Source organism: Nothobranchius furzeri, chromosome 8, assembly GCF_043380555.1.
Source record: "Nothobranchius furzeri strain GRZ-AD chromosome 8, NfurGRZ-RIMD1, whole genome shotgun sequence".
In the NCBI taxonomy this organism is placed as follows: domain Eukaryota; kingdom Metazoa; phylum Chordata; class Actinopteri; order Cyprinodontiformes; family Nothobranchiidae; genus Nothobranchius; species Nothobranchius furzeri.
The window spans coordinates 60,397,879-60,421,876 of NC_091748.1; the positions used below are offsets into that span (position 1 = coordinate 60,397,879).

The window sequence follows — 23,998 nt, forward strand, 5'->3', positions numbered from 1 at the left end:
TTTGTCCTCTATCAACCCTCTTTATTCCAGATTGGTTCAGCATTTACATGCTAAAGTGGCGATACGTAACCCAAACCAATATTACAATAACATACATTTTTATTCAAGGGCAACCTCGTACACAAAAGGCTCCTCTTGATAGAGCAAATCTGATCAGCACATTCTGACAGACAGACCACCATTCGTCTGTCATGTTGCTGTACAAGACATTTTTAGAGTTTTTCTTTTTAAAGATAAATAGTATTACATTTAAAGTGCAATACTTTCACATAATCATTTTCCCACACTTTCTGTATACCTGTATTTTGTTGTTTTTCAATAAAGAATGACAAATTATTTAAGTTTCTGGTGGTTCGTTTGCACACAAATATCTATCTGTAAAAAATATGTATAAATATCTACAAAGCCAATATTTACTTGGATGCATAACAAGCATGATTGGGTTTTGCAATATGGCAGCCTCTAAGGTTTATTTTAGTAAGATTTTTAAACCAAGTAAAGTTAGTAAAGAACACATTTCTATTGGCTGCTAAGAAACTGACTTAAAATGGGCCTGTTGTGGAAATAACTTGGCATCAATGATTCTTCCCTCCTTTTTTGTCTTAACCAAAGAAATTCCAGTAATTGAGCAAAAACGTTTATTTTTTTTACATCACCTTTTGTCAGTAGATTTAAAATAAAATGTTAAATAATAAAAGGGGCCCAGACAGCTGCAGAGTGAGTGGAACATTGGTTTGTGAAGGAAGAACAGAGTTGTCAACAGTGTTATGGCTATAGATAAATTATATCAACAACACATTAGCTATAACAGTCAGGGATATGTTTATCCTGTTTGCCTGAAAATAAATCTGCCCTAAAGGCAAAATTCAAAAGCGGCGAGACTCCCACCTGGAACTCTTTCACTGCTTTTGGAGCTGGCCATTAAGACAATCGGCAATGTTAGTTAAAAATATCATTTCCCCTATTTGTGAAATGAACTTTGTCTGACAACAATGTCCCTGGACTGTCATGTCTTATGTGAGGATGCACAACAACTGCACCATTTAAGCTAGAAGTAAGTATAGCCATAATACTGTTGACAAACCTCCTGGCCTTCTCAATTTTAGCAGGTTTTACACCTGTCCTCCATCTACACATTTGGGTGGTGGATGACATGGTGATCATCATATGAGGGTGTAGAAGGTGAAGCCGGTGCAGGTCCTCCTTCATCATGTTGACCAGCTTCACACTGCTGACCACCCCCATGTAATTGCCACCACCGTGGATGAGAAGAACATCAGGTGCTGCTCTTCCTCGCAGGGAGTGGAAAAAGAAGGGGAGAAGGTCTTTCCACCTCAGTCCGCCCCAACCAAACCAGGAGACACGGACGTCAGGGAGGCTAAGGTTGTCTCAGAGGGTCTCTGCAGCTCTCTGGATACCACGCCTCACGTAGCTGTCTCCAATGATCCAAATGGTTATGGAGAAAAAAAAATAACAGGTTTGGCCTAGCTGTTTAAAGTACAAAACCATACATGAATTGGTCAAGACAGGTACTTGGTACTTAAACTTGCTGCTTTGTGTAGCCGACGTTGAAGACACACAGGCTGCCTTGGTGACCTTTTAACAAATCTATGCAAAAAATTTAATAAAAGAATGAAACTTAAAAACTCCCAGATCTTATTTCATGATTGCTAATCAGCTATGGCTGATTTATTGTTTGGATCACAGTGAGTTACACTAATTCTAATATATGTTTATTTCTATTATACATACATACTTTTTAACTGTTATTTTCACATGACTGTTATCGGGCTCTCTTGTTCTGGTTCTCATGATAAGTCAGTTTCTTCCAGTAAGTTATCTTGTGCTTACTTCATCTGCATAATGTCTCTTTACTTTTGGTGAATTGTACTGAGTCCAGAATAAAGGCTACTTGGCTTTACAAGAAACAAACAAGTATTACGTTTTGGAAATATATGAAATGTATTTAGCCTACTAATTTATCTCAAATACTAATAACTACCGTATTTTCTGGACTATAAGTTGCACTTTTTTTCATAGTCTGGCCGGTCCTGCGACTTATACTCCGGAGTGACTTATATACCAAATTATGTAGGCTATACCGCGCTACTGCGGGCCAGGTCCGGACCAGGAATGAGCTCCCCTGCCCCGCTGGGAATAAAAAACACACAGCCATCACCTGCTGGAGCCTGTGGCGCACCGTTACGCACCTGATCCGGCCCAGGAGTGAGCTCCCCTGACCCGCAGGGAACTAAAAACACACAGCCATCACCTGCTGCAGACTGTGGCACACCGCTGCGGGCTGGATCCGACCCAGGTTTCAGCTCACCTGCCCCGCTGGGAATTAAAAACACACAGCCATCACCTGCCAGAGCCTGTTGCGCACTGTTGCGCACTGGATCCGGCCCAGGTTTCAGCTCCTCTGCCCCACTATCACCTGCTGCAGCCTGTGGCACGCTGCTGCGGGCCGACTCCGACCCAGGAATTAGCTCCCCTGTCCAGCTGGGAGGGTTTCAAACACTGCCATCCTCTGCTGGAGACTGTGGCGTGCTGCTGAGCCCGCGTTGTTTATTCTGCTATTGTTACCGGTACTTGTCTTGCAATGTGAAACGCTTGGTCTCAGATTTTGTTAGAAAAATAATAAAATCTCCCCCCAAAATGCGACTTACAGTCCAGTGCGACTTATATATGGTTTTTTTTCTTCTTCATTATACATTTTATGGCTGGTGCGACTTATACTCCGAAGCAACTTATACTCCGGAACATATGGTACGTTAAACATATTGAAAACTTGCTCAAAACAAAATATATTTTCATTAAGGAAATAACTTATAAACTTACCGATTTATTACTTTTTTATTCACAGAAAGATAGTTTTCATGAAAAAGCGCTGCAAACCTCCACACAAACTCTTTGTGAGCTTCAGGTCGCTGGTGTTCCACAGAGTTAACTCCGGTTGTACCTAGGTAGCTACCTCCATTAGCTTAGCTCCCATCTCCGTGTTAGCTTTGGGTTAGCTTCAGGTTAGCTTGTAGCTAGTTCAACCAGGTGTTGTCATTTGATCCCAGCCTTACAGTCCCACCCTCAGCTCCACCTCTCTTCCCTTTTGTGGAATTATCTGGGCTTGACGGAACCTGTGACATGGTCAAAATGGCGGTGGTGGCCACCTCCCATTTTTCCTCAAAAACGTGGTATTGGAGCCTGTGCAAACCCATTGTCCATATATATATATATATATATATATATACATATACATATATATATAATGTTACGACTGCCAGCCTGGCCAGTGGGATGCATGAGCCAAGATCACCCAGCCCTGGTGATCAGCCTGACACCGCCCCTCTTCCTCTCTTCCAGGCTGCTGAGGTGCACAGCTGAGCTGATTTCTGCTGATGACCCACACCTGGGAAAAAAAGGCTGTGCCTTCAGCAGTCTGGGAGGCAGCAGTGCAGGGGTTCTGCTGTCCTCCAGGCTCCCCTTCTTTTTGATGAGGTTTAACTTTAATAGTTCTAACTCTGAGTGAGCCAAATGGATCTTTTGTTCTTGTCAACTTGGTTGACTCTGTTTTAAGGTTAACCTCGTAGTTTACTGACTTTGGGATAGTAAAACACTCGGTGTTTTCGTAGTGCGTCGGTTTTATTATCAACTTGTGTTTTTAAAGCACCTTCTGTTTCGGTAAAACTTTTAAAGTTTTAACCAGGTGTTTTAATGTTGATAATTCGCCCTTTATATGTTAGCCTTTTAGTCTTTATTTTGTTTGTTTGGCATTATTTTAATAATGCTTTCCATCTGTTTGCACTTGTTTTTACAAACTTTTATAACAATTAAATGCATTTTAACTCCACTGTCACATTTCTTATGTTGCCCCCTCCTTCACATTTTAACACCTCCTGTCAGGGACGTAACTACATATATGTGTGTGTGTGTGTGTGTGTGTGTGTGTGTGTGTGTGTGTGTGTGTGTGTGTGTGTGTGTGTGTGTGTGTGTGTCACTCAGCTCCTCCGACTCTGTGCTGCTCTCAATCATTCCCTCAGCAGAGGGGTCAGTCCCTGATTCCTCCCTGCCCAATATCCGACTCAGTGGGGCTCTAGACTCATCTTGATCACCGGCCTGATCTCTCCACACCGGAGTGTGAATTTTCTGATTTTGCCCTTGGTTATTGTACATATTCAGCAGTGTCAAAGCAGTAGCCCAAATGCGTTTGGGAATATATTTCCTCCACAGCTGAGACTGAGTATTTTTGACTGAGTCCCTCGTCCCCTGGTATTTCTTCCTTTTGTTCTTTTTCTTTTTTTTTCTTTTTTTTTCAAAATAGCGACAGAATCCAAGATAACAGAAGTTGTATAGCGTACATGAATTCATGTATGAGGACGATGTTAGAGGAGAGAAAAAAAAAACAATGGAAACCAAAATGTCTGTGAAGGTTCTCAGTCAACCAAATGTGTTCCTTCAACTTGTGCTGGTACGTTGGTTCAGATTTACATTTCACTGGATCTCTGGTCCCACATTTTCCTTGGAACTCTGATGTTCTGTGACAATTAACATCGCAACTTTTTTTTTTTTTTTTTTTTTTTTAGTTTTGTTGAATGCTCGGGGCTAATTCAAGGGTCAACCAAGACTTGCAAGCTGTCAGTCTTTCATTGTAACTCCAGCACCCCCCCCCCCCCCCCTCCACTCAAGCTCTTTATTCTCAGTTCCCCCTTCACTTTGGAATGGACCAGCTCTTCTTCTGTTCTCCCGTGGCCATCCAACAGCCAGCTAGGAGCTTTATCTAACATTCTTTTCACATCTGCCTCTTGTTTTCAGACCCCCACCGCATTTAAATTTCAAACTGTCCCACTTCCCTCCCATCTAATAACCCCCTTCCTCCCAGTCACTAAGCCCTTTATTTCTCTTTTCTTAAGAGGGCCCAACTGCTTCTTAATTTTGCATTTTTGACACTCAGTTGTTGACTATAAAGCATTCTGTTGTATAGTGAGTATATGGCATGCACATATGTTTAATGCCCTTGGGCCCACGCCCCTGTGGCTTCTCCATTTCTCCGGGTACTTAAACATCTGTCTGCAGTGGCTTCATTTTTAGCTAGCAGTGTGATGTCTGCCAACATTTTAGCAATCTGTGCTTAAAAATCACAGAACATCAGCCTGGTCATGTGCTCAAAGAATTAGATGCTCTCCCATCTCTCAGTCTGCACATAACCACCTCACACGCCATTACAAAGACTCAAACTTGTTCTGTGATTGCACCTAAGTCGAGGGATGTGAGAGAAAACAGTCAAGGTGGGATTGTCGGCAGTTTCTGTTCTAAAGGCAGAGAGACGAGAAAGAAACCCCCAGCTGTGAGGGGAGACCTCTGCTCGTTTAATGAGAACGCCAGTCAGACAGTTTCCCTACAGCCTTCCCCTTTGGTGCCTCAGCGTGTTAAACACTCACAGCATGATGCAAAATATATTAAAGTATAGGACTGTTATCATCGATTTGCGGAACACCCACCCGCCCCGTACTAGGAATCTACATCCTGCATGTTTCTCCTAGCAGGGGGTCCGCACAGCCTTGAAGACAAAACTTTCAAAGGCATCATGTCTTTTGTCTTCACACACTGACACACGAGGCCTGCTGATCGCGCTGCCTCCATTTCACTCCACACAGGGATGAAAAGGAAAAAGAGGAGAGTCATACTGACTCTGGTTTTCTATCAGGTTTTTATTTAAACGTGCACACCTTTCGCTACTAAAGCAAATGTATTATCTGCCTTTTGTACATTTTTGTTTTTGTATTATTAAACAAAACACAAATTTTACTTTGCTTAAGTAGTATCATTGATAATCCATGCAAACAGATTCAGGCCACATAGCAATCACAACAATAACCAAGTCAAAGTTTGCTTCAAGGCGGCGAGAAATGACCTTTCACCAGTCTGTTGAATTGCACTTGGCACACATACATCTGATTGTATCTGTGTTTTAATCTTTGTACGCACAGGGGAGGTCCCAGAGTGGACCAGATGCAAATTGGGACAATGTCTGATTGAAAGGAAGTTATTCCAAAGAACGATTGTGAAAAAGATGTATTTTCACAATGAAAACTTAAAGGATTAAAATCAGATATGATTGATTTAAAAACAAAATTATTATCCTATTATGCTATCCTATTATATAATTTTTTATTGATTGCATATTTCAGTTTGAATACATTTGCTGAGTATATCATTTTGTGCAGGGTAGTATGAAATAAATTATTATATATTTGAAAATATCTTCATACAAGCTTAACTAGACTTTGTGTGTTTGTGGAATAAACTTCCTCTATATATTCTCCTTACTCAGAGATGTGAGCTTGAAGTACCACCGAGTAGTTTCCTGCACCTTTGCCCTACTGATTGAAAGAGGAATTACAACTACCATATACAAGCCTGCAGCAGCCTGCTGTGGCTAGCGCTACCAATGAGCTAACACTTAACATGAGCCAAGTCTTACTAAATAAGCCACAAATCAAAATATTCTCACTGTTGGACAAACAATATTATTACTTGCAAGTCTAGTAGCAACAAAGCCAGGTCACCATCATTCTGTGATTTTGTAGCATTTTTAAGCTCCCTCATACGAGTGTAGGCTGCGCCGATGGTCACTATGGTTTTAGCTCATTGCTTCACCTCCTTAGATATTAATCTCTAACTTTTACTCTAGGCTCTGCCATGATACCAACAGGAAAAGCCAACTTCTTCTTCTTCTGCTTAGTATTGACAATCGGCAACCTGAAAAATATAACTGCTAGCATAACAGCTAACAGACAAGTCAAGTCACCTTTCAGGTTGCATGGCGGTACAGTTGTTAGCAATGTTGCCTCACAGCAAGAAAGTTGCATGGTTGAAACTCAACGGCGGCCTTTCTGTGTGGAGTTGCGTGTTCTCCCCATGCATGCGTGGGTTTCCTCCAGGTTCTCCGGTTTCCCCCACATATCACAACATGCCCTATAGGTTAAAAGTTGTACGTCGCTTTGGATAAAAGTGTCTGCCAAATAAACATAAACATACACTTTTATTTATAACAAACTTTTACACGCCCGATTGGTAGATCGAAATGCCTCATTGTACAAAAATCCCATACACAACAGTAGTGCTAAAATTAAGGAAACCACAATAGAATAAGATTAAAAAACCCATTACAGCCATAAAGCAAGAAAAGAGCTCCCCTTTTAGAATACCCACTCCACAAACGTGTTCAGCGTATCTGGCCAGTAGAGGACTTCTACATGGTGTCAAACATGAAACCTGTCAAGTTTCTAACTCAACAATCACTGAGATCAAGGTTAAAGGGATACTGTGCAACTTTTTCATGTTTTTAAATCATTTCCTTGGGCCAGTTTTTACTAAAACGACCCTTTATAGGGTTAATGAAATGTTGCTTATGCCTCCACCGCCCTGCGTAGCCAGAATATTGCACTTGCAACTTCAGAGTGCCTGTCCGGTCTCTATTGGACTTCGTAAAGTGGAGCTGGCATGCTAGAGCTGGAGTCTGCTTCCAACACTTTTCCTGCATGTTTTAGATCCTGCACACAGGTGACTTGTTTGATTTAATGATGAATCACTCCTGAAGACACTAAGGAAGGCCGAGGAGACATTTCAGCTAGTAGATTAAGGTGTAAAAAGACAAATGCACAGGGAGGAGATATGTTTCACTTTTGGTTTGACTAACAGAACACTAGGGGGTGCTGAAAGCAAGCCAGAACTGCCTAATATCCATTTAAAGCTCTAGCTAAAAAAACAATTTAGTGTTACTTTAAGGTAGGGCTGCACGATATTAGGAAAACCTGCGATATTCGATAACAGTGCTTAATATTGCGATATCGATATTACTCACGATAAATGAACAAATACTAAAGTATGCAGTGTTGATGTCGTCAGGCGTGTGACGTCTGCTCTGGGTTCAAAGCAAACAAAAACTAATGCATGAATTCCATTACAACTTAACATTTTTATTGCAAAAATATGCAGCTGCACCTGCTACTGTATTAGCAGCAAAACAACAAACTGCATGCATGCAGTTTCTCAGTGACTTTAAAACATTACCTCCACCATAAAACTTTTTCTGATGCTCCAAATACAGAAAAGCATCCCTTACCAGGTTTTTTGAATACATAAATAAATAAACAGAAAATAAGTTTAAATGTTAAATAATAGTTAACATCACTTAGGCCCTGTCCACACGTAGCCGGGGATCTGCCAAAACGTAGATATTTTTCTACGTTTTGGCCTGTCATCCACACGAAAACGGAGTTTTTTCACACGAAAACGGATCTTTTTAAAAACTCCGGCCAAAGTGAAGATCTGCGTTTTCTCCGTTTTGGGTGTCTGCGTGTGGACGGACATAACCGGAGTTTTAAGGTCCGCAACGTCACTTTCCGCGACAAAAAGTGCTGACATCACGTGTGCGACCTGTGTTTACACTAGCCGGCATCATGGAAGCCCTCAGAGCTGCGCTCTGTCACTACCCGATCCATCAATTGTCCAAGCGCTTTCTGCTTGCTTGTTTTTGCAAGCGGAATTACTGCTCCTTGCGGAAGACCACAGATGAAGGACGAGGTTAAGAACGGGGAAAGTACTGCCGCCTACAGGTCTGGCATGTCCTTAACAATGTATTTATCCGGATACGTGTGGACAGAGTTTGTTTTTAAAATGCGGTGGTGTGGATGCAAGTTTTTGGAGGGGCGGATATTCGTTTTTTAAAAACCCCGGCCACGTGAGGACTAGGCCTTAAATGCAACAGCAAATTCTCTCATTGCTACTGAGCACTTTCTCCACTTATGTGGTTATGATAGAAGGCTGTTGCTGTAATTGGGAAGTGAACTGTGCTGGGCTGTAATTGGGAAGTGAACTGTGCTGGGCCAAACTAGGAGAATATTAAGATTTTTTGAGGGAAAGAGAAAAACAATTGTCTACCTTTCAGAAGAGGAAGTGGCAAAAAAAAACTACATGGAAAATATGTGAAAATGTTTCTTTTTAACCCCAAATTGAACAAGTTTACCTAGATCTTAATAAGCAGCTCAGATGATGAACTGCAACTATGATTCTGATAACAAGCTAACAAATTGAACTAGCTCCTCTAAGATAACCGGCTAGCAGAGCTTCTGACTGACAGTTTATGTGCAGCAGCAAATCAACTATCCTGATTAACAAGGTTATAAAAGCTCATAAATGAAAAATCACTTTGATGTGTGGGGGAACTTTTCCAGGCCCCTTTTTAGCAGGGTGGGACTGGGAGGAGAGTGCTGTAGCCTTTTAGCTGGAAGCTAACCGGAGTCCTGGACTAACATCACCACCCGGTGGAACACTAGCGACATGAAGGTGGGTTGGTTCACAGGCACGTGTCGGAGTCAGCCCGGTTATTATCAGCTGCTTAACGACACCGAGCGGACTCACGTTCATGTTTGAAAACAGCGCTGATTCCAGAAACCTCAGCACAAAGTGGGTTCTTTAATCTGAGCCAGCATGACGAACAAGGGAGGCGAGCTGCAGCGGAAAGCGGGGGCGGAGCCGAGCGGAGATAGTGGAATTTTGGGGTAACGGTCTACGTAGGGGGCGGGCGTATTACGTGAACGGACTCATCTGATTGGCCGCATATCAGAAGGGCTACATTTGATTGGTCAAATAATACTTCCGCGTAAAAAACAGAGCTGGTTTACAAAAAGTTGATGTATGACATGGATGGAAATGTTTGAACCAAGCATTTATCGCCGTTTTTGACGTGCTTTGCGATGGGCCTATCGCACGTCCTGTTATCGCGATGACGATAATTTTTCGATATATTGTGCAGCCCTACTTTAAGGTCTCACCATAATGCGTGGCTTTTAAATGTTAGCAGTTGCCGGCTTCCAGTAAAAATTAATTGGTGCCACATGATGCACTGCTAAAAAGCAAGTGAGAAAGGGAATTCAGTATGTTTGGTCTCTGTGGTCAACTTTCATTCGTCAAGCTTCATGACTGCACATTATTCCACTGAAACTAAATACACTGTGGCCGTCTGTGTGTGTTCTGCTCCTGTTAACCTCTTTTAATGGCTCTAAAATTAGAGGTCTCAGGTGAGGAGCAATGTCATACCAGATGAGCTGATTATGGCAGGTTTAATTATAACTTTGTCGGCTAATGTGCGCGCACCGCGTGTTTTCTCGGTGATGAATTATTACACTGTCTGAGATCTCAGACAAAATAGATCAAAGATCCTTCAGGCAGTTGTTATCCTCCAGCATAGAGGAGACAGCTGAAGCTGATTTGCTCGGTTCTGACGGCACATAACAACAGAATTCTCCACCGCTGCCTCAGCTGAGTTTTCTTGTTAGCCACTATATGATGGATAACATTCAGTCCCTTGAATCTTAAATAACAATCGCAGGCTCCAGAGTGAACAAAAAAAAAAAAAAAAAAAAAAAAAAAACGTGTTTTTGAATGTGCTAAAAAAGAAAAAAGAAAACAGTTTCTAATGGGGTCCTGTGTGCCTTGTTGCCTGAGTGATGCCTTATCCCATGGTGAGTGTGCTAATGGTTCATGGGAGTAAGAGGACTGAGCTTAACCCAGCAGTGTAAACACACAGACAAAAGGGAGCTGTTAGCAGTGTGAAACACATGCCTGGGCGTGCAGGTAGGCATTAGGTTTCACCATACACAGCTCCAGCGCGGGATCCATGACGGGGAGGAGGCCATTTGCTTTTGTAGCCAAGGAAAGGAAAACAAACTTTCAGACTTGTACAACAGAGACAGGTACGGATGAGATGGGGAGGGAGGAATTCTGGTTTGAAGAGACGGAAGAGGGAGGGTGGGGGAGAGAGGGAAGATGCTGAAGAGATACAGTGATTTGTGGTCAGTCGGAGAGAGAAGTGACCATTTGTTTGGGGCTGTTTGTTTGTTTGTTTGGCTTGGGCACGGGGGTGGAAAGAGCCACAAAAGCATACTTAGAGTGAAGCACTTTACCTTTGAACCTCTGAGGTACAAGAAGTGAAATTTTAGTAGCTGAATGTGTTTTCGAGGAAAAAAGTTGTTGCACAGTATTTTTGCACCAAGTGTGTTATGCTGCTGGTTCAATCTGTTAAATAGCGCCAGTATAGGAGTGGCCTTTACTCTGATGAGAGTGCTATAATCCAAAGATATGTAGTTTGTTCAAAAATAGTTTAAAAGTACATAAATAAAGTGTTTTAAATTAGCTGAAGTGGAGAAATGAACTCAAAAAAGTAGAATATTGTGCAAAAGTTGTAAATGTTGTTGTAAATGACAATGACTTCTCAATCAACTCATCTGGTTAAATAAAGGGTAAATAAATAAAATTTTTAAAAAAGTTCCTTTATTTCAGTAAAAACAAAAGAGGCCCAAACCAAGTAACCTGAGATTTTGACTTTGGGGTTTTCATCAGCTGTAAGCCATAATCATCACAATTATAACAAAGAAAGGCTTGAAATATCTGGTTTTGCATGGAATGAGTCCATCTCATACATTAGTTTCACCTTTTAAGTTGGATTATGGATATAAATGAACCTTTGTATCATATTCTAATTTGTCCAGTTTCACTTGTGGTTGAACACAACTAATAGGGTTGGTGTCGCTTTCCTGTGACTCACAAGTGGTTGAACTGGGGAGGAGGTTGTGACACATCTGCTTAAATCCACTGATGGACCCACCCTACTGCCCCCTCCCCTATTAGTGAATTGGTTAGCATTCAGTTGCCATTAAGGGATTTCCCTCCTGAGGATTATTGACCTTCTGGGTTTATTTTAGTGGTGTGCGTGGGTTTCGCAGCATTTCACAGCTTACGGTTTGTCACATCTCAGCAGTGGAATGTATGCATGCAACATTAAGCGCCTTGTGACACGAGTGTTACCGGGTGACTTCCTGCGTGAAATTGCACAGGGGCAGAGCTCACATGTGGAATACATTTTCGTGACTGAAGGCAAGGTTTTTTTATTTTTTTGTTGGTTTTCTTTACAGGTGAGAAGATCAATGATGAGCCTGTCTGAGAGCAGTTGGCCTGGACTTTTCTAATCAGAACCTGTTTGTCACAACACTAACCTGCCACTCATCATCAGTCCCCCAGCACCATGGCATGCTCCCTGTGGAAACTACAGACATTTTGCTGGTTTCTCATCACTCTAACCTGCGTACACTCCACTGAGGGTAAGTGTCAAGGTGTCACCAGCCTTTTTTTCTTTAAAAACACAATATGTTATGAGAGTATCCTAGACTCAGTCACTTCCAGATCTGAGCTGTTTAGAAATACAGCACATACAGTAAATTGTGACCAAAGCCATCTTGAGCCCTGCTTGTGAGTAGTGCAGTTTTTAGGATGGCAGCCGCAGATAAACGGGGGGATAATCGTGAGCTGTTTCGTTAATTGGTAAATTGTGATTTGTCTGAGATTTTCTGCTTGAAATCGTCAGTTGTTCCCAGTGGCATCAGAGCCGGATCTATTTGTAAGCTCCTTCCTTTATATGTTCCTTGTCATGGAAGATTTCACACCTGAGGAAACATAAGGTTTGGATGTCTTTTAATCTTACTTCATTACGTTTAGATTAAGTCATTACCAGCTTTTATTGTAACCGCGTGTTTTTACGTGACCACAAGACTAGAGAAGCATTACACTGTGTTTTACGGCTGAGTCTTAAAGGTGTGTAAAACTGAAAAAAACATTTTTTTAAAAGCCCATTAATTCATCACACACTGGTGAAATTCATCTCTGCATTTGACCCATGTCCGCTGGGCAGAGGTGAGCTGCAGCTGTGGCCCTGCTCGGAAACTATTTACTGGTTTAATGATCATTTCTGATTATAATAGGTCACTCTGAGTTTTTCATGCAGGCTGAACATGAAAATAGTCTCCTGCACCTATCTCCTGCATTAGCTCCTGATAGAAAATAGACGGTGAAACTCTAGGATTAGAACATCCTGACAGATCGACGTCACACTGTCACTTAACATTCATGGACTCACCCATCTTGACTCACGAGGGAGAAGGCTGTTGTTGGTTTAGCGTCCAGGACACAGCAGAGTACATCTCGGCTGGTAGAAGCTAACCGTTAGCATTAGCAACTCCACCACACAGCAGAACTCCTCCAGGCTTGAGTTAATTTTGGAGATAACACATCAGTGCTGCAGAGCAAATGGAGTAAGTGGTAAAGTTGTGTTGCTGCTATCCATTCGGAGGCAAGATGTCCAAATATCAGGAAAAAAGACCCCAAATACCACCGTGTTCAGCTCTCCTCTTATGAGGCATTCTGCTAGTTCCTGAAACAAGCGCATTTGAGCTTTTTTTTCCCCTCAAGTAGAACTTACAAGGCATTCATTCCTACTATAGACCACTGCAGATGTATTGATTAAACGAGTGAGCCACACTTTTAAAAAGTTCCAAAGTTTGATATCTTTTTTAATGTAGCACAAGTGCAGTCATAAAATCTTTGTTCAAAGGTGACAGCTGTCAAAACTCTGGCCAAGCTGCTTTATTAGTTCAATAATGTAAGACTTGAGGCAGTGAGGTAGTGATTCATCAATTTGAATTATTCACTGTGGAGCAAATTATGCTGGCACAAGATGTGAAACCATATAATCTGGAATCTATGTGATCCTTCCCATATAAAAAATATAACAGTTTAGGATTATACGAATTCCGCTGGCTTCAGTGGATTTATGATGCTACAGTCATAAAACTGCATTAAAAATGGCCATACACAATCAGATGTTTTCCATTAACAGGCCATTCTTGATGAAATACGTTGCCCACCCCAGACAGATGAAATTCTGCAATATAGAGACTTGTGCATCTGTGAATTAGTCTATTTGGAGAGTGTGAAAGATAGTTACCACCTAGAAGGATTTTTCTTTTTTAGGTCATTTTTTATGTGGGTTGCTCGGCAGAACTCTTTGTGTGAGTATCTTGTGGTGCGTCTTTGAAGTTCACCCGTCAAATTTCATTTAAAAGGGATATTTGGTCATTTTTGCATCAAGTTTCTGCAGCCATCACCCTGAAGGGTCTGGAATGAGCAGTGTTTGTCCAAAGGGATTGATTTGATAACTGATAGTTCAACTGTGCACTGCTGACATCTTAAAACCACACCAGGAGCTTAAACCTAATAAGATGTAAAAGAGCCTGTTTTGTGTGCAATCACATGGTTCAGATGTGTTGTACTGAAATTAGGAATGCGCCAGTCCGACCGCGTGATCAGAAATCCGGTTTGATCAAGTGATTTGCAAAAATTAGCAAAATTGTGTGGAAAATATTGGATTTAACCTTAAAGTGATGATGTATATTTTCCCTGGTGATAGGGGGCAGTACATACCTAAATTATTGCAAGCCATCCATTTTTTTGTATTCGAGTAAGACCTCACCAACGGATGGCCATTAGAGTCAGAAATACCTGGGAGCGCAACCTCCAGCACATCAGACTCCCTTTCATCACTGGCAGCAAGTTAGGAGGTAAATGTACGTTTATGTATGGTGAAAGTTTTATAACCAACCGTTACAAATCAGTAAATGCATTTTGTCCTCACGGGCTCCCATAGAAGGAAACATGGCATTTAATATGGCGTTGCCAGACACCTACACCCATTCCTACGTATTTGTTTTGTTTTTAGATTTTTACGGTTATATGTTACGAAGCTGCCAATATTTCTCAACAGCTGGGCATCAACATCATTTAGTTCATGTTTAACAACATTTCCACTACTTAATTTCCAGAGATTAACTGTAAAAACTACACATCTGTTTAAACAACAAACATGACTTTAGAGATGATGGAGAATAACAACAGCTTAGTTTTAACTTTAACTTGTACCTCTGCATTAGTGCTGATTGTTTCTTGGATGGCAGCCTCATTACATCCCATAATTTACAGCAGGCGGGGAATTCCTGTTAGCTAGCAGGCTAAAATAGAGCTAATGCATTGCCTCAAGAGAGCGAAAATGTCTGCAGTTTGGACGTATTGATAATGATAAATGATAAATGCCCTGCACTTGTAAAACGCCTTTCAGAGTCAGAGGACTCCAAAGCGCTTCACACTACAGAGTATCATTCATCCATTCACACACACACATTTACACAGTGATGGTGATGAGCTACGATGTAGCCACAGCTGCCCTGGGGCGCACTGACAGAGGCGAGGCTGCCAGGCACAGTCGCCACCGGTATGTTAAACCGGACTGTTAAGGCAGTGCAACAGCAATGAGGCTACTTTTAAAGATTTTCATTGTTGACATGTTTATTATATTGTACTTCCTGAACAAGTCACATTTTTATCACATAAACAAAATAAGTGACATCAATACAGAAAGAGAGAAAGCAAAACATTAATAATAATAATAATAATAATAACAATAATAATAATAATAATAATAATAATAATAATAATAATAATAAAAATAAAAATAATACAAACTTATAGGACAACTTAGTTGTGTTCTTTTATTTTACTTTAATGCATTGCTGAATTATCGGCTCGGGATGAAATCAAATGATTCAGACACGAATCAAACCGAGGGCAAAAAATGTGATTGGGACGATCGCAGCTGTGAGTATATAAAATATACCAGGAAAATCCACTTTTTAGAAATAAATTCATTTTTCACTTTTTCCACTTGTTGGGTACTACCATCGCCCATCCCCGACATACCTTTCCCTTTTCCCCTCTCAGTCTCAGAGATCGGCCCGGAAACAGTTCATTACAAACAATATCCCCAAGTAAACATGCTTCATTAAACTGCCTCTACTCCTAATATCTTTTTAATGCATTTTTATAATTGAATTAAATGGGTTAGTGGGATGCTGTAAATAGTCCAAAGTTAGTTCCTGTCCCTTTGTGCATCTTAAGGGAGATATACTATATAGAACATTATCCTAGAGTGAAGACTGCAGCTTTGAGGCGTTGCTTCCCTCCCTGACCTCCTTCTCTGCATGCTACCCACGTTTGACTCCTCTGGTTGGACACGTGTCCATGAGTGTCTCTGTTTTTATTTACTCAGCTGACTCACTGGCTCTCATCTCCCGTTTCCTATTTTTATTCCTGCATCCTAACAGTGGGGAATAAAAAATCTTGTTCACATCGGTAACTCTGCCAGTTACTGGCATTAATTCCTAAAATTGATTTGTTCTTATTTTAATTACGTTGTATTTATAGAGCACACTTATGTCAATATCAAAATGACTCTCCCCCATTATCTTACAGTCAATGGAAATAAATATATAAACAAACAGCCACTCGTGTACTTATCGTCTACTTACAGCAGAGTGATGCTGAGTGTTCTGCTTAGTCACCCTCAGAAGCAAAGTCTGAGTAAAAAAAAAACCCTGTTAATTTACAGAAAATGTCTAATGAGGCGAAGCAATGAGGTATGATTAATTTTCACTGAAAACGCAACGATAACTTTAGTTATTCTACTTAATGTTGCTTTTCTTTTCAATAACCGGACAGTTACAAACATTTAGTTAATTATTTTAGGCTAGTTGCTGTTATTGATGCTGGTTATATATGCCGCTATTTTTTATTTTTCATTTATCAGTAATGTATTATAAAACAGGAGCTGGAGGTTATGTGCTCAGCGACAGCCGTTTTTACTGTAGGTGAGACTTCTTTCCTTGGTAACACTTTACAATAAGGGCCCCATTGGTAATGTTACAAATGCATTATTTAGCTATGATAAATTGTTGAATAAAGTATTAACACCTGCTTAACCATTTTATGCAATGCATTACCAAGCAGACATGTACATTTAAAAGGACCCCCCCCCCCCAAATAAAAAATAAAATTAAAAAAAGGGTGATGATTTATCCTTGCAACACTTGATTAAACTGGCTCACATGTTTTCCAAAGTAATACAGCCACGTCTGGTGGGACTGCATCTATCAGCGGCACGGGCACAATTCACACCCAGCTCAGCCACACCTCTCTTAAAATCCTCTCTCCAAATGAGAAGTGAGGGAGCCCGGTGGGAATATTTTTGTCATAAAGCGTGTGTTTGGTTTTTGTTTATTACATGAAAGACAGAGTTGTAAATGTAATCTTGTAGTGTCTCACTGCTACAGATCAAACTCATCATTTTGTGAGCAGTAAAGCATCTTGAAATCGTTAGAAACGTTTGATTACTGGAGATCTAAGGTCAGGCGTTTACGAGGAATGAAATACATTGTCACATGCTGTTGTTTTGTATTCTGCAGTCTGTAGGAGATGGTCTTCTCTAGAAGCAGAGATGGTTCATGGTAGGGGTCAGACGGGATTTGATCAAATAATAAATACATATTTTCTTCACACTGCGTGTTCCCATTCAGCTATAGCATACAAAAAGCTGTTTTCAGAGGCAGATCTTGTAAGAACAAGCCTAACACTCTGAGAATTTCTGTCTTTCCACACACCTTGAGACCTCACCATTGTTCCTTCTTAAAAGCCTGAAATGTTTGAAGTACTTGAGGTTTCTCAAAGGCAACAGGGAAGGGCACCTTTAAAAGTCCTTTCTTTGTATCTCGGGATAGGAGGTAAAAAGGGGGAGACTTAAAACTTTCATCTCAAAGTCAATGGAGTGAAATAGACAATCAAGGTGTTCTGAAATCTAATTACTGAACATTAAAGCCCAGGGCTTAATATGAGCCAGAACCTGCAAGAACAGGATCCAGCACCTCCCAGTGATGTTCCAGTTCTTGTTACCATTAGAGGGTATTGAAATAACTCATACATTTTCTTTCCTTTTCTTTGTTTTTACTGTTAGGACTCTTACCTGGCCAGTGTGTGTGTGTGAGAGAGAGAGAGCTCCCTTTAGCAATAGGAGGGTAGGTTGATTTGTCATGAAAACAAAGTACTTATCCAGCTGGTAAATCTGATGAATCTAATGAGATAAGCTTCAAATCCAGCTATCATAAGCCGGTTCTTCAAAGATAAAGATGTCTTATCTGTGTCCAACTATCAGCTTTTTATTTCAGTCCAGCAGACACTAAGTTCCTTTGCAAATCTGAGTTTCCTGATAGAAAACGTGCTTTTTCTTCTAAGAACTCTGAGAAAGGGGTGTAAAGCAATTTGTGCAAGGCTTGCTTGTGTGTTAGAGTGAATTTCAAAATGATTGTCTGTTTAATCAGCACCAAAACTCTTCTGGTTAAAGTTTTGAGTGTTTGCTTTGTTGTCTATCTGTTAAACAAGTTGAGCTGTTTCTTGATGTCATCCTGGTTGTTTGAGCTAGACGGAGGAATCCGGCTTCCCCGCGGAGCCAGGCAGGCGTGGGGTCTGTGTACGTAGGCTGACCGTGCTGTCACTTCTCTTTCATCGCCAGCTAGGCTTGGCCAATAAGGAGATAAGGAGACAATGACTAAGCAAGGTGTAACCACAGCCCCTGGGTCTCCTCCCTGCCGAGTACTTCAAATCCTCATTAGGATTTTCAGCAAAGGAAGGAGGGATTTTCTGGATTAGGGCTTTGTCACAGCTGGCTCCAGGTCGGTGTTTGTCATGCATGAGCGTGGCAGAGCTCTGACATCTTTCCACCCTCCCCCCTTCAACTAAACAGAAGGAATGTCTTCACCTGTTTTAAGAGGCAGTCAACGTATGTTCCACCCATAACCCATAATTTATGACATTTAGAGTCAAAAACTTGCTGCCCTGCCAACATTTTTTTTCTCTCTCCAGCTTTCTGTGTCAGGTGTCTGTTGGTTTAGCCTGCTGCATCAGCATTCATTTTAATGGATGTTTATGCAGAGATAACCTTGGAAAGTGTCGTTAGTTTGTTGTTTGCAGCCCATAACTCATACTAGGATTTCAGCCTAGACTCTGATGACGCAGTTCAAACTCGAGACTCTGACTTGTTTCAACCCCACTGATCCATGTGTTTTATAACAGGAACTCCAAAGTGTTGTCTCTGGACTTATTTGTCCCTTAATTTATCACTCCTTCCACATTTCTTTGTGGTATATTTTTCTTCTTCTTAAAACTTAAGCAGAGACCTCTCTCCCATTGGAACGATACGGCTGTTTGTTTGAAGTCACGAGTCTCGCAGACTTCTCACACCAAAACAACAGGACCATGTTTCCTGTCATGTTGCCCAGCCTCTAAAATAGTCTTTAATTAGGTTTCCAGGCTCGTCTGGCAGAGTGGTTTAGCGTGACGGAGGCTCAGGCGACTATGAACACTACCTTCTCCCGTCGTTCTCAGCGCTGATCTTCAAGGATAATGGGCATTCACACGGGCCCCACGAGACCTTGGCGGGGTGGGATCTCAGACGCCATAGATTAGTCATGTGCCCACATGCTCCTATCTGTCTTGTGTTTTACAGTCATGGTTTGTCTAACTTTGCTCTTGCCCATGATAATATCATGCGGGCCCCTAACAAGTATATCCCTAACAATCTACAAACATGCACTGATAACCCATCGTGCCTCTGTTCTGAATCCAAGTTACAGCGAAAGAAATACGACTTATCAGTCTCCAGTGCAGCGATCTATCACACAAACGCCCCATTATTTATGGAACATCTTTTGTTTTGTGCTTGTGTTGGTTGTCTTTGAACTAACCGTGGCAGATGTGACTAACGGTATGTGGGCATCACTGCAAAAGCAGGATTCAATTTGTCAGAGACATGCTTTTGTTGTAAAAGTTGCTTCTAGGTTTTATATCTTGTGCCTTAACTTTGGTGGGCTGTGGGATTTGATGTAATGTGTTCTGATAAATACATAGCAAATACAAGAATGGGGAAAAGACCTAAAGCTATCCACATGATACCAGAAGATAAAGTAGCTAAGATCTTTAGTTTAGTAATTTTTTTTTGTGTTGCTGGATCCTGTGTAGTGGACATCAAGGACTGCAGGCAGACATCACACAAGGACTACTGATGAAGTGCTGTCTGGAAGGATAGAATGAGGAGACTGTTTTTGATTAGCCGGTGTAGATGGTATTTCAAACAGGAACCAGCATGTGCACTTTGCGCCTGACAAATGAAGCAGCTCAGATGGTCAAAGGGCAAACGCAGCTTTGTTTCATGTGTGCTACTGTAATAATGTGGAATTTCAGAGTGAATCGTCTGCAGTTTTCCACTCGTATGGATTGTGGCACGCTAATGGCTCGTTTAGATCATACAGGCGTGAACTTTTTATGTGGAATTACATAAGGATGTTAACGTCCATCGTGAGTGATACCTACCCGATATTCGAAATTAGAATGGGTTTATAATGTGAGCGGTTTTAGTCCCACTCCACCCTAGGATTTCAGCAGAAACAGCAAAAGAGGAGCTCAATGAAGTGGTATTGAACTGCTATTTCTGAGCCCACACCATCTCATGTAAACAATAGCTATTTGCGTTCAAGGGGTTCATAATTGCATTTTCATTGTGCGGACACTTGGAAAGCATCCATTCCACCAGAAAGTGTGAGTACGGGGTTTGGTTGGCATGCAACGAAAAGGAACAAAAGGACATGTAATGACAGAGTCTGTTAAGAAAACATAATACACTCAAAGATGGATGATTTCACAGATTTTACAGTGCTCTCTCCGGGGTCAAACATAAGACATCCCTTCTTACCCTTAGCCGGATCCCTTTTGTCCTCTCGCTTTCATTCCTGATTTAGTGCAGCTATAAATCCCGAGGAGGGTCCTGTAAACGCAAGGTGGTGAAACAACGCCCATAAATAAAAAGGATTTAGAACCAAGACCTTTTCCTGGAACTCTAAATTCCGGTTTATATGGCTTGTTAACTTACAGAGTTTAGCTGGTGCAGTTAGTGCATTTCATTGTTTGTTCAAAGGTCTAGCAGAACTGTCTTTGCAGCTAAATGTCTTGTTTAAAACCTGATATATAGAGATGCTTCAGAAATAAGCTTTGGTCGGACTCAGTAGTGATGTTTCTTGACATGTTGGTTTATTTGATACCACTTTAACCATTTGCCAGTGCAAGTTGCCTGGCACTCTGGTTTGACCCCATATGACTTAACTCTTGACCTTTTGAACCTATGGGTTCTTTTGGATGCCACAACCTTTCACCTCCAACTTTTAGAGAGTAAACAGTCGTATAGCAGTCTGCTGTGTGTAACACAATCCAAAATGTGGGTTTTAAGAGCTAAAATTTCCATCTGACTCCCATCTTCCTGCTCCTAAATCCCTAAATTATATTTTAAATAGCCCACCACCGATAATTAATCTTGATAAGCTCTGAGAGACATCAGATAAATCCTTAAATGAGGACTTTGGTGTGCCACTGCTGTGAAATATGTGAGGAGCAGGCTTAGAATGTGGACTTTGATTTAGATGAGGTTAATCCAGATCTGGAAGTTTTGTAGAAACCGGTTAGGCAGTCCCCATCTATCTTAGAGTTTTTATAACAATTAGCTCACAAGAGGGAAGAAAAGATATGAGATAAAGTTAACAAGATATAATTTAGCCTCTGGATTATATTGAATAGCACCCAATCAATCTTCAATGAATTGAGACAAAAGTGAAATTCATTTTTAACTTCCATCTGTAATGAGATAAAGTCTTTAAACCTGACGAAATCAAAAGATTGCTGTTCTTGTCTTCACAAAACTGTGTCCTATTATGAAATAAACTTAAGTAAAAGTCCCATAGTCATCATCACACTCTGGTGAAATTCATCTCCGCATTTGGCACAACCCCGATGGCAGTGGTGAGCTGCAGCTGTGGTCGCACTCGGGAACTATTTGGTGTTTTAACCCTCAATCCAACCCCTTAAAGCTGAGTGTCAAGCAGGGAGGCTTTGAGTTCCATTTTTAAAATCTTTGGTATGACCCGACCAGGATTTGAACCCCGACCTCCCAGTCCCAGGGCGGACACTCGATCACTCAACTTTATCATAATTTTAATACGTTTGCTGTGCTCTCTAGGAATGATTGCCTTGTAAGTTGTTCTCTGGGGAAATAAAGTTGTGGTGCGCCTGTTGCAGGATGTAAAAGTCAGCTGGAGAAGAAAGTGGCTGCACACGGCAGGATTTGGAGTCTTATTTCCTGATATTTAGACATCTTGCCTTCTATTGGCCAACAGCAACGTGACTATACCTCTGACTCTGCCACTTTGATGTTTTATCTCCACAAATAACACAAACCTGAGGTAGAGCTATATAGAAAAAATAGTGTATTGATAAAAAAAAATCATATTGATCGATATCAATAATTATTGAAAACTATTTCAAAATGTTGACAATATATTCTAAGTGCAGCCTTGGCCATTTTATGCCAGTACTTTATGATAAAACAAACTGGTTGTGTTACCAGACTTAGATTTTATTGATTCTCTGCAAATTTTGCAAACCACTGTTGTTTGTTTTTGGTCAGACTTGCAAGAATAAAATTATTACCACACTGGTAAACTACTGTAACCTTTTTTCTAGACTATTTCTTCTACCTCTCCTTGCTGCAACATCTTGTTTAAGTCACATCGCTGCCTGTTTAGCTTTGAGAGGGGAGGGCTTGGTGACAGAGCGTGCCTGGGTCTATGTTTTTGATTGGTTAGGTGTGAGTAATGATGCTAGTATGGAGCTACTGGATAGGCTATAATGGAAAAAGGAAAATTTTAATTGATCCATTTTTTTTCTATTGCGCCACATGTCTATTGATAAATACCATTATTGAATTGTTGTCCAACCCTAGCCTGGAGGAGTTCTGCTACATTGTGGCTAATGCAAACAGTTAGCTTCTGCTAGCTGAGACGATCTCTGCTGTATCGTGGATGCTTTGAAAACAACAGCCTTCCCCGTTGCGAGTCAAGATGGACAAATCGGTGATTGTTGAGTGAAAGCATGACATCTGTCAGGCTTTTCTGACCCGAGCATTTTTTGTCCATTGATGCAGGAAATAGGGGTAGACGACTGTTTTCACGTTTAGCCTGCATATTAAACTCAGTGACTGATCATTTTCAAAGCCAATTAGTAAAAAAAAAAAAATAAAAAAAAAGGGTGTCTTAGTGAACCTGCTCTTTAACAGATAAATAAATGCTCTCCATAGGTGTGGAGATCCTCGAATGTCTCAGCCAGTGTGTCAGAGCTGAACGGCATTGTGTCACATAACAATCTGTTTAACCTGGAAGGCAGAAAGACAGAATAAAAAGCTGCATAAAGAATTCAACTGGAGCAGCAGTCGTGTCATCAGGGCATGACTACCCTGTTGGTCAGGGAATTTAAATGCCAGGTGGGGGTCAGTGGAAGCACCGGCTGAATAATGTGGCACAAATGCATACACATGAGAGCAGTCTCAGGGAAGAGGAACCAATGCTGTGGGCTGCCCGAGGAAGTGCACTCTGGGAATGCAAACCAAGCAGACGGACACTCTCATTTGTGTGTAATGCTACTGGTGACCCATCGGGTGGGGGGGCTTCTTTATTGAATTGGGGAGCATCAAATGCATCATTGGAGCAGCGAAGGAACTCTGAGATACATCCAATGTTTCTAGTTTGTATTTTTATTGTAAATTGTGGGAGTGAGAAAGAAATGCAGATCATTCACATTTAAAATGGTATCAGTGGATTGGAAAGCATCATTAGAGAGTGTGTTATTAATAAGGATGATCGGAGAGGTTAAAAGACATTTTCTTAGCTAAAAGGCAGGAACTGGCCTACATCAATCCCCCTTGGGAATGACTTATTGGATTATTCCACAGATTTATAGCTCTGTCAACTTACTTTCCAAAAGTCCCTGTTTGGAACATAATGCAAAACTGCAGCCCTCAAACTGATTTAAGCGGTAGACTGAACAATGTCGGCATTGCACTTTTTTTTTTTAAAGAGCATTGATTTAACCTCAACTCTGTCCTAATAAAAGGAGCTGAAAGCCTTGACCTTCCCTTGATAATCTGAAAATGTTTTAATTTAACTCTGAAATCTGCCATTGAACATTTGTTAGGGACCATGAGACAAAATTTACTGCTTGACGGTCATCGCAGCCATTTCATTACCAGAAGATGTCCTTGCTTTTCTTTTCTTTCATTTTTATTATTTTTTTTGTGACCTAAAAAGCACTCCCTCTTCCTCTCCCCCACACGTACTGCCTGGCCTCAGGG

The 23,998-nt window shown here is 41.1% G+C and overlaps 1 protein-coding gene across 29 annotated transcripts in view; it reads left to right on the forward strand.

Moving 5' to 3' along the window:
- adgrl2a (adhesion G protein-coupled receptor L2a) overlaps positions 1-23,998 on the forward strand; it is a 146,899-nt gene that overhangs the window by 22,400 nt on the left and 100,501 nt on the right. For all 29 annotated transcript variants that reach the window (XM_054752291.2, XM_054752295.2, XM_054752296.2 and 26 more), the window contains one exon: positions 11,973-12,158. In XM_054752291.2, coding sequence (XP_054608266.2) covers positions 12,083-12,158 — 76 coding nt within the window. In that variant the 5' untranslated portion in view covers positions 11,973-12,082. The remainder of the gene's footprint in view (positions 1-11,972; positions 12,159-23,998) is intronic.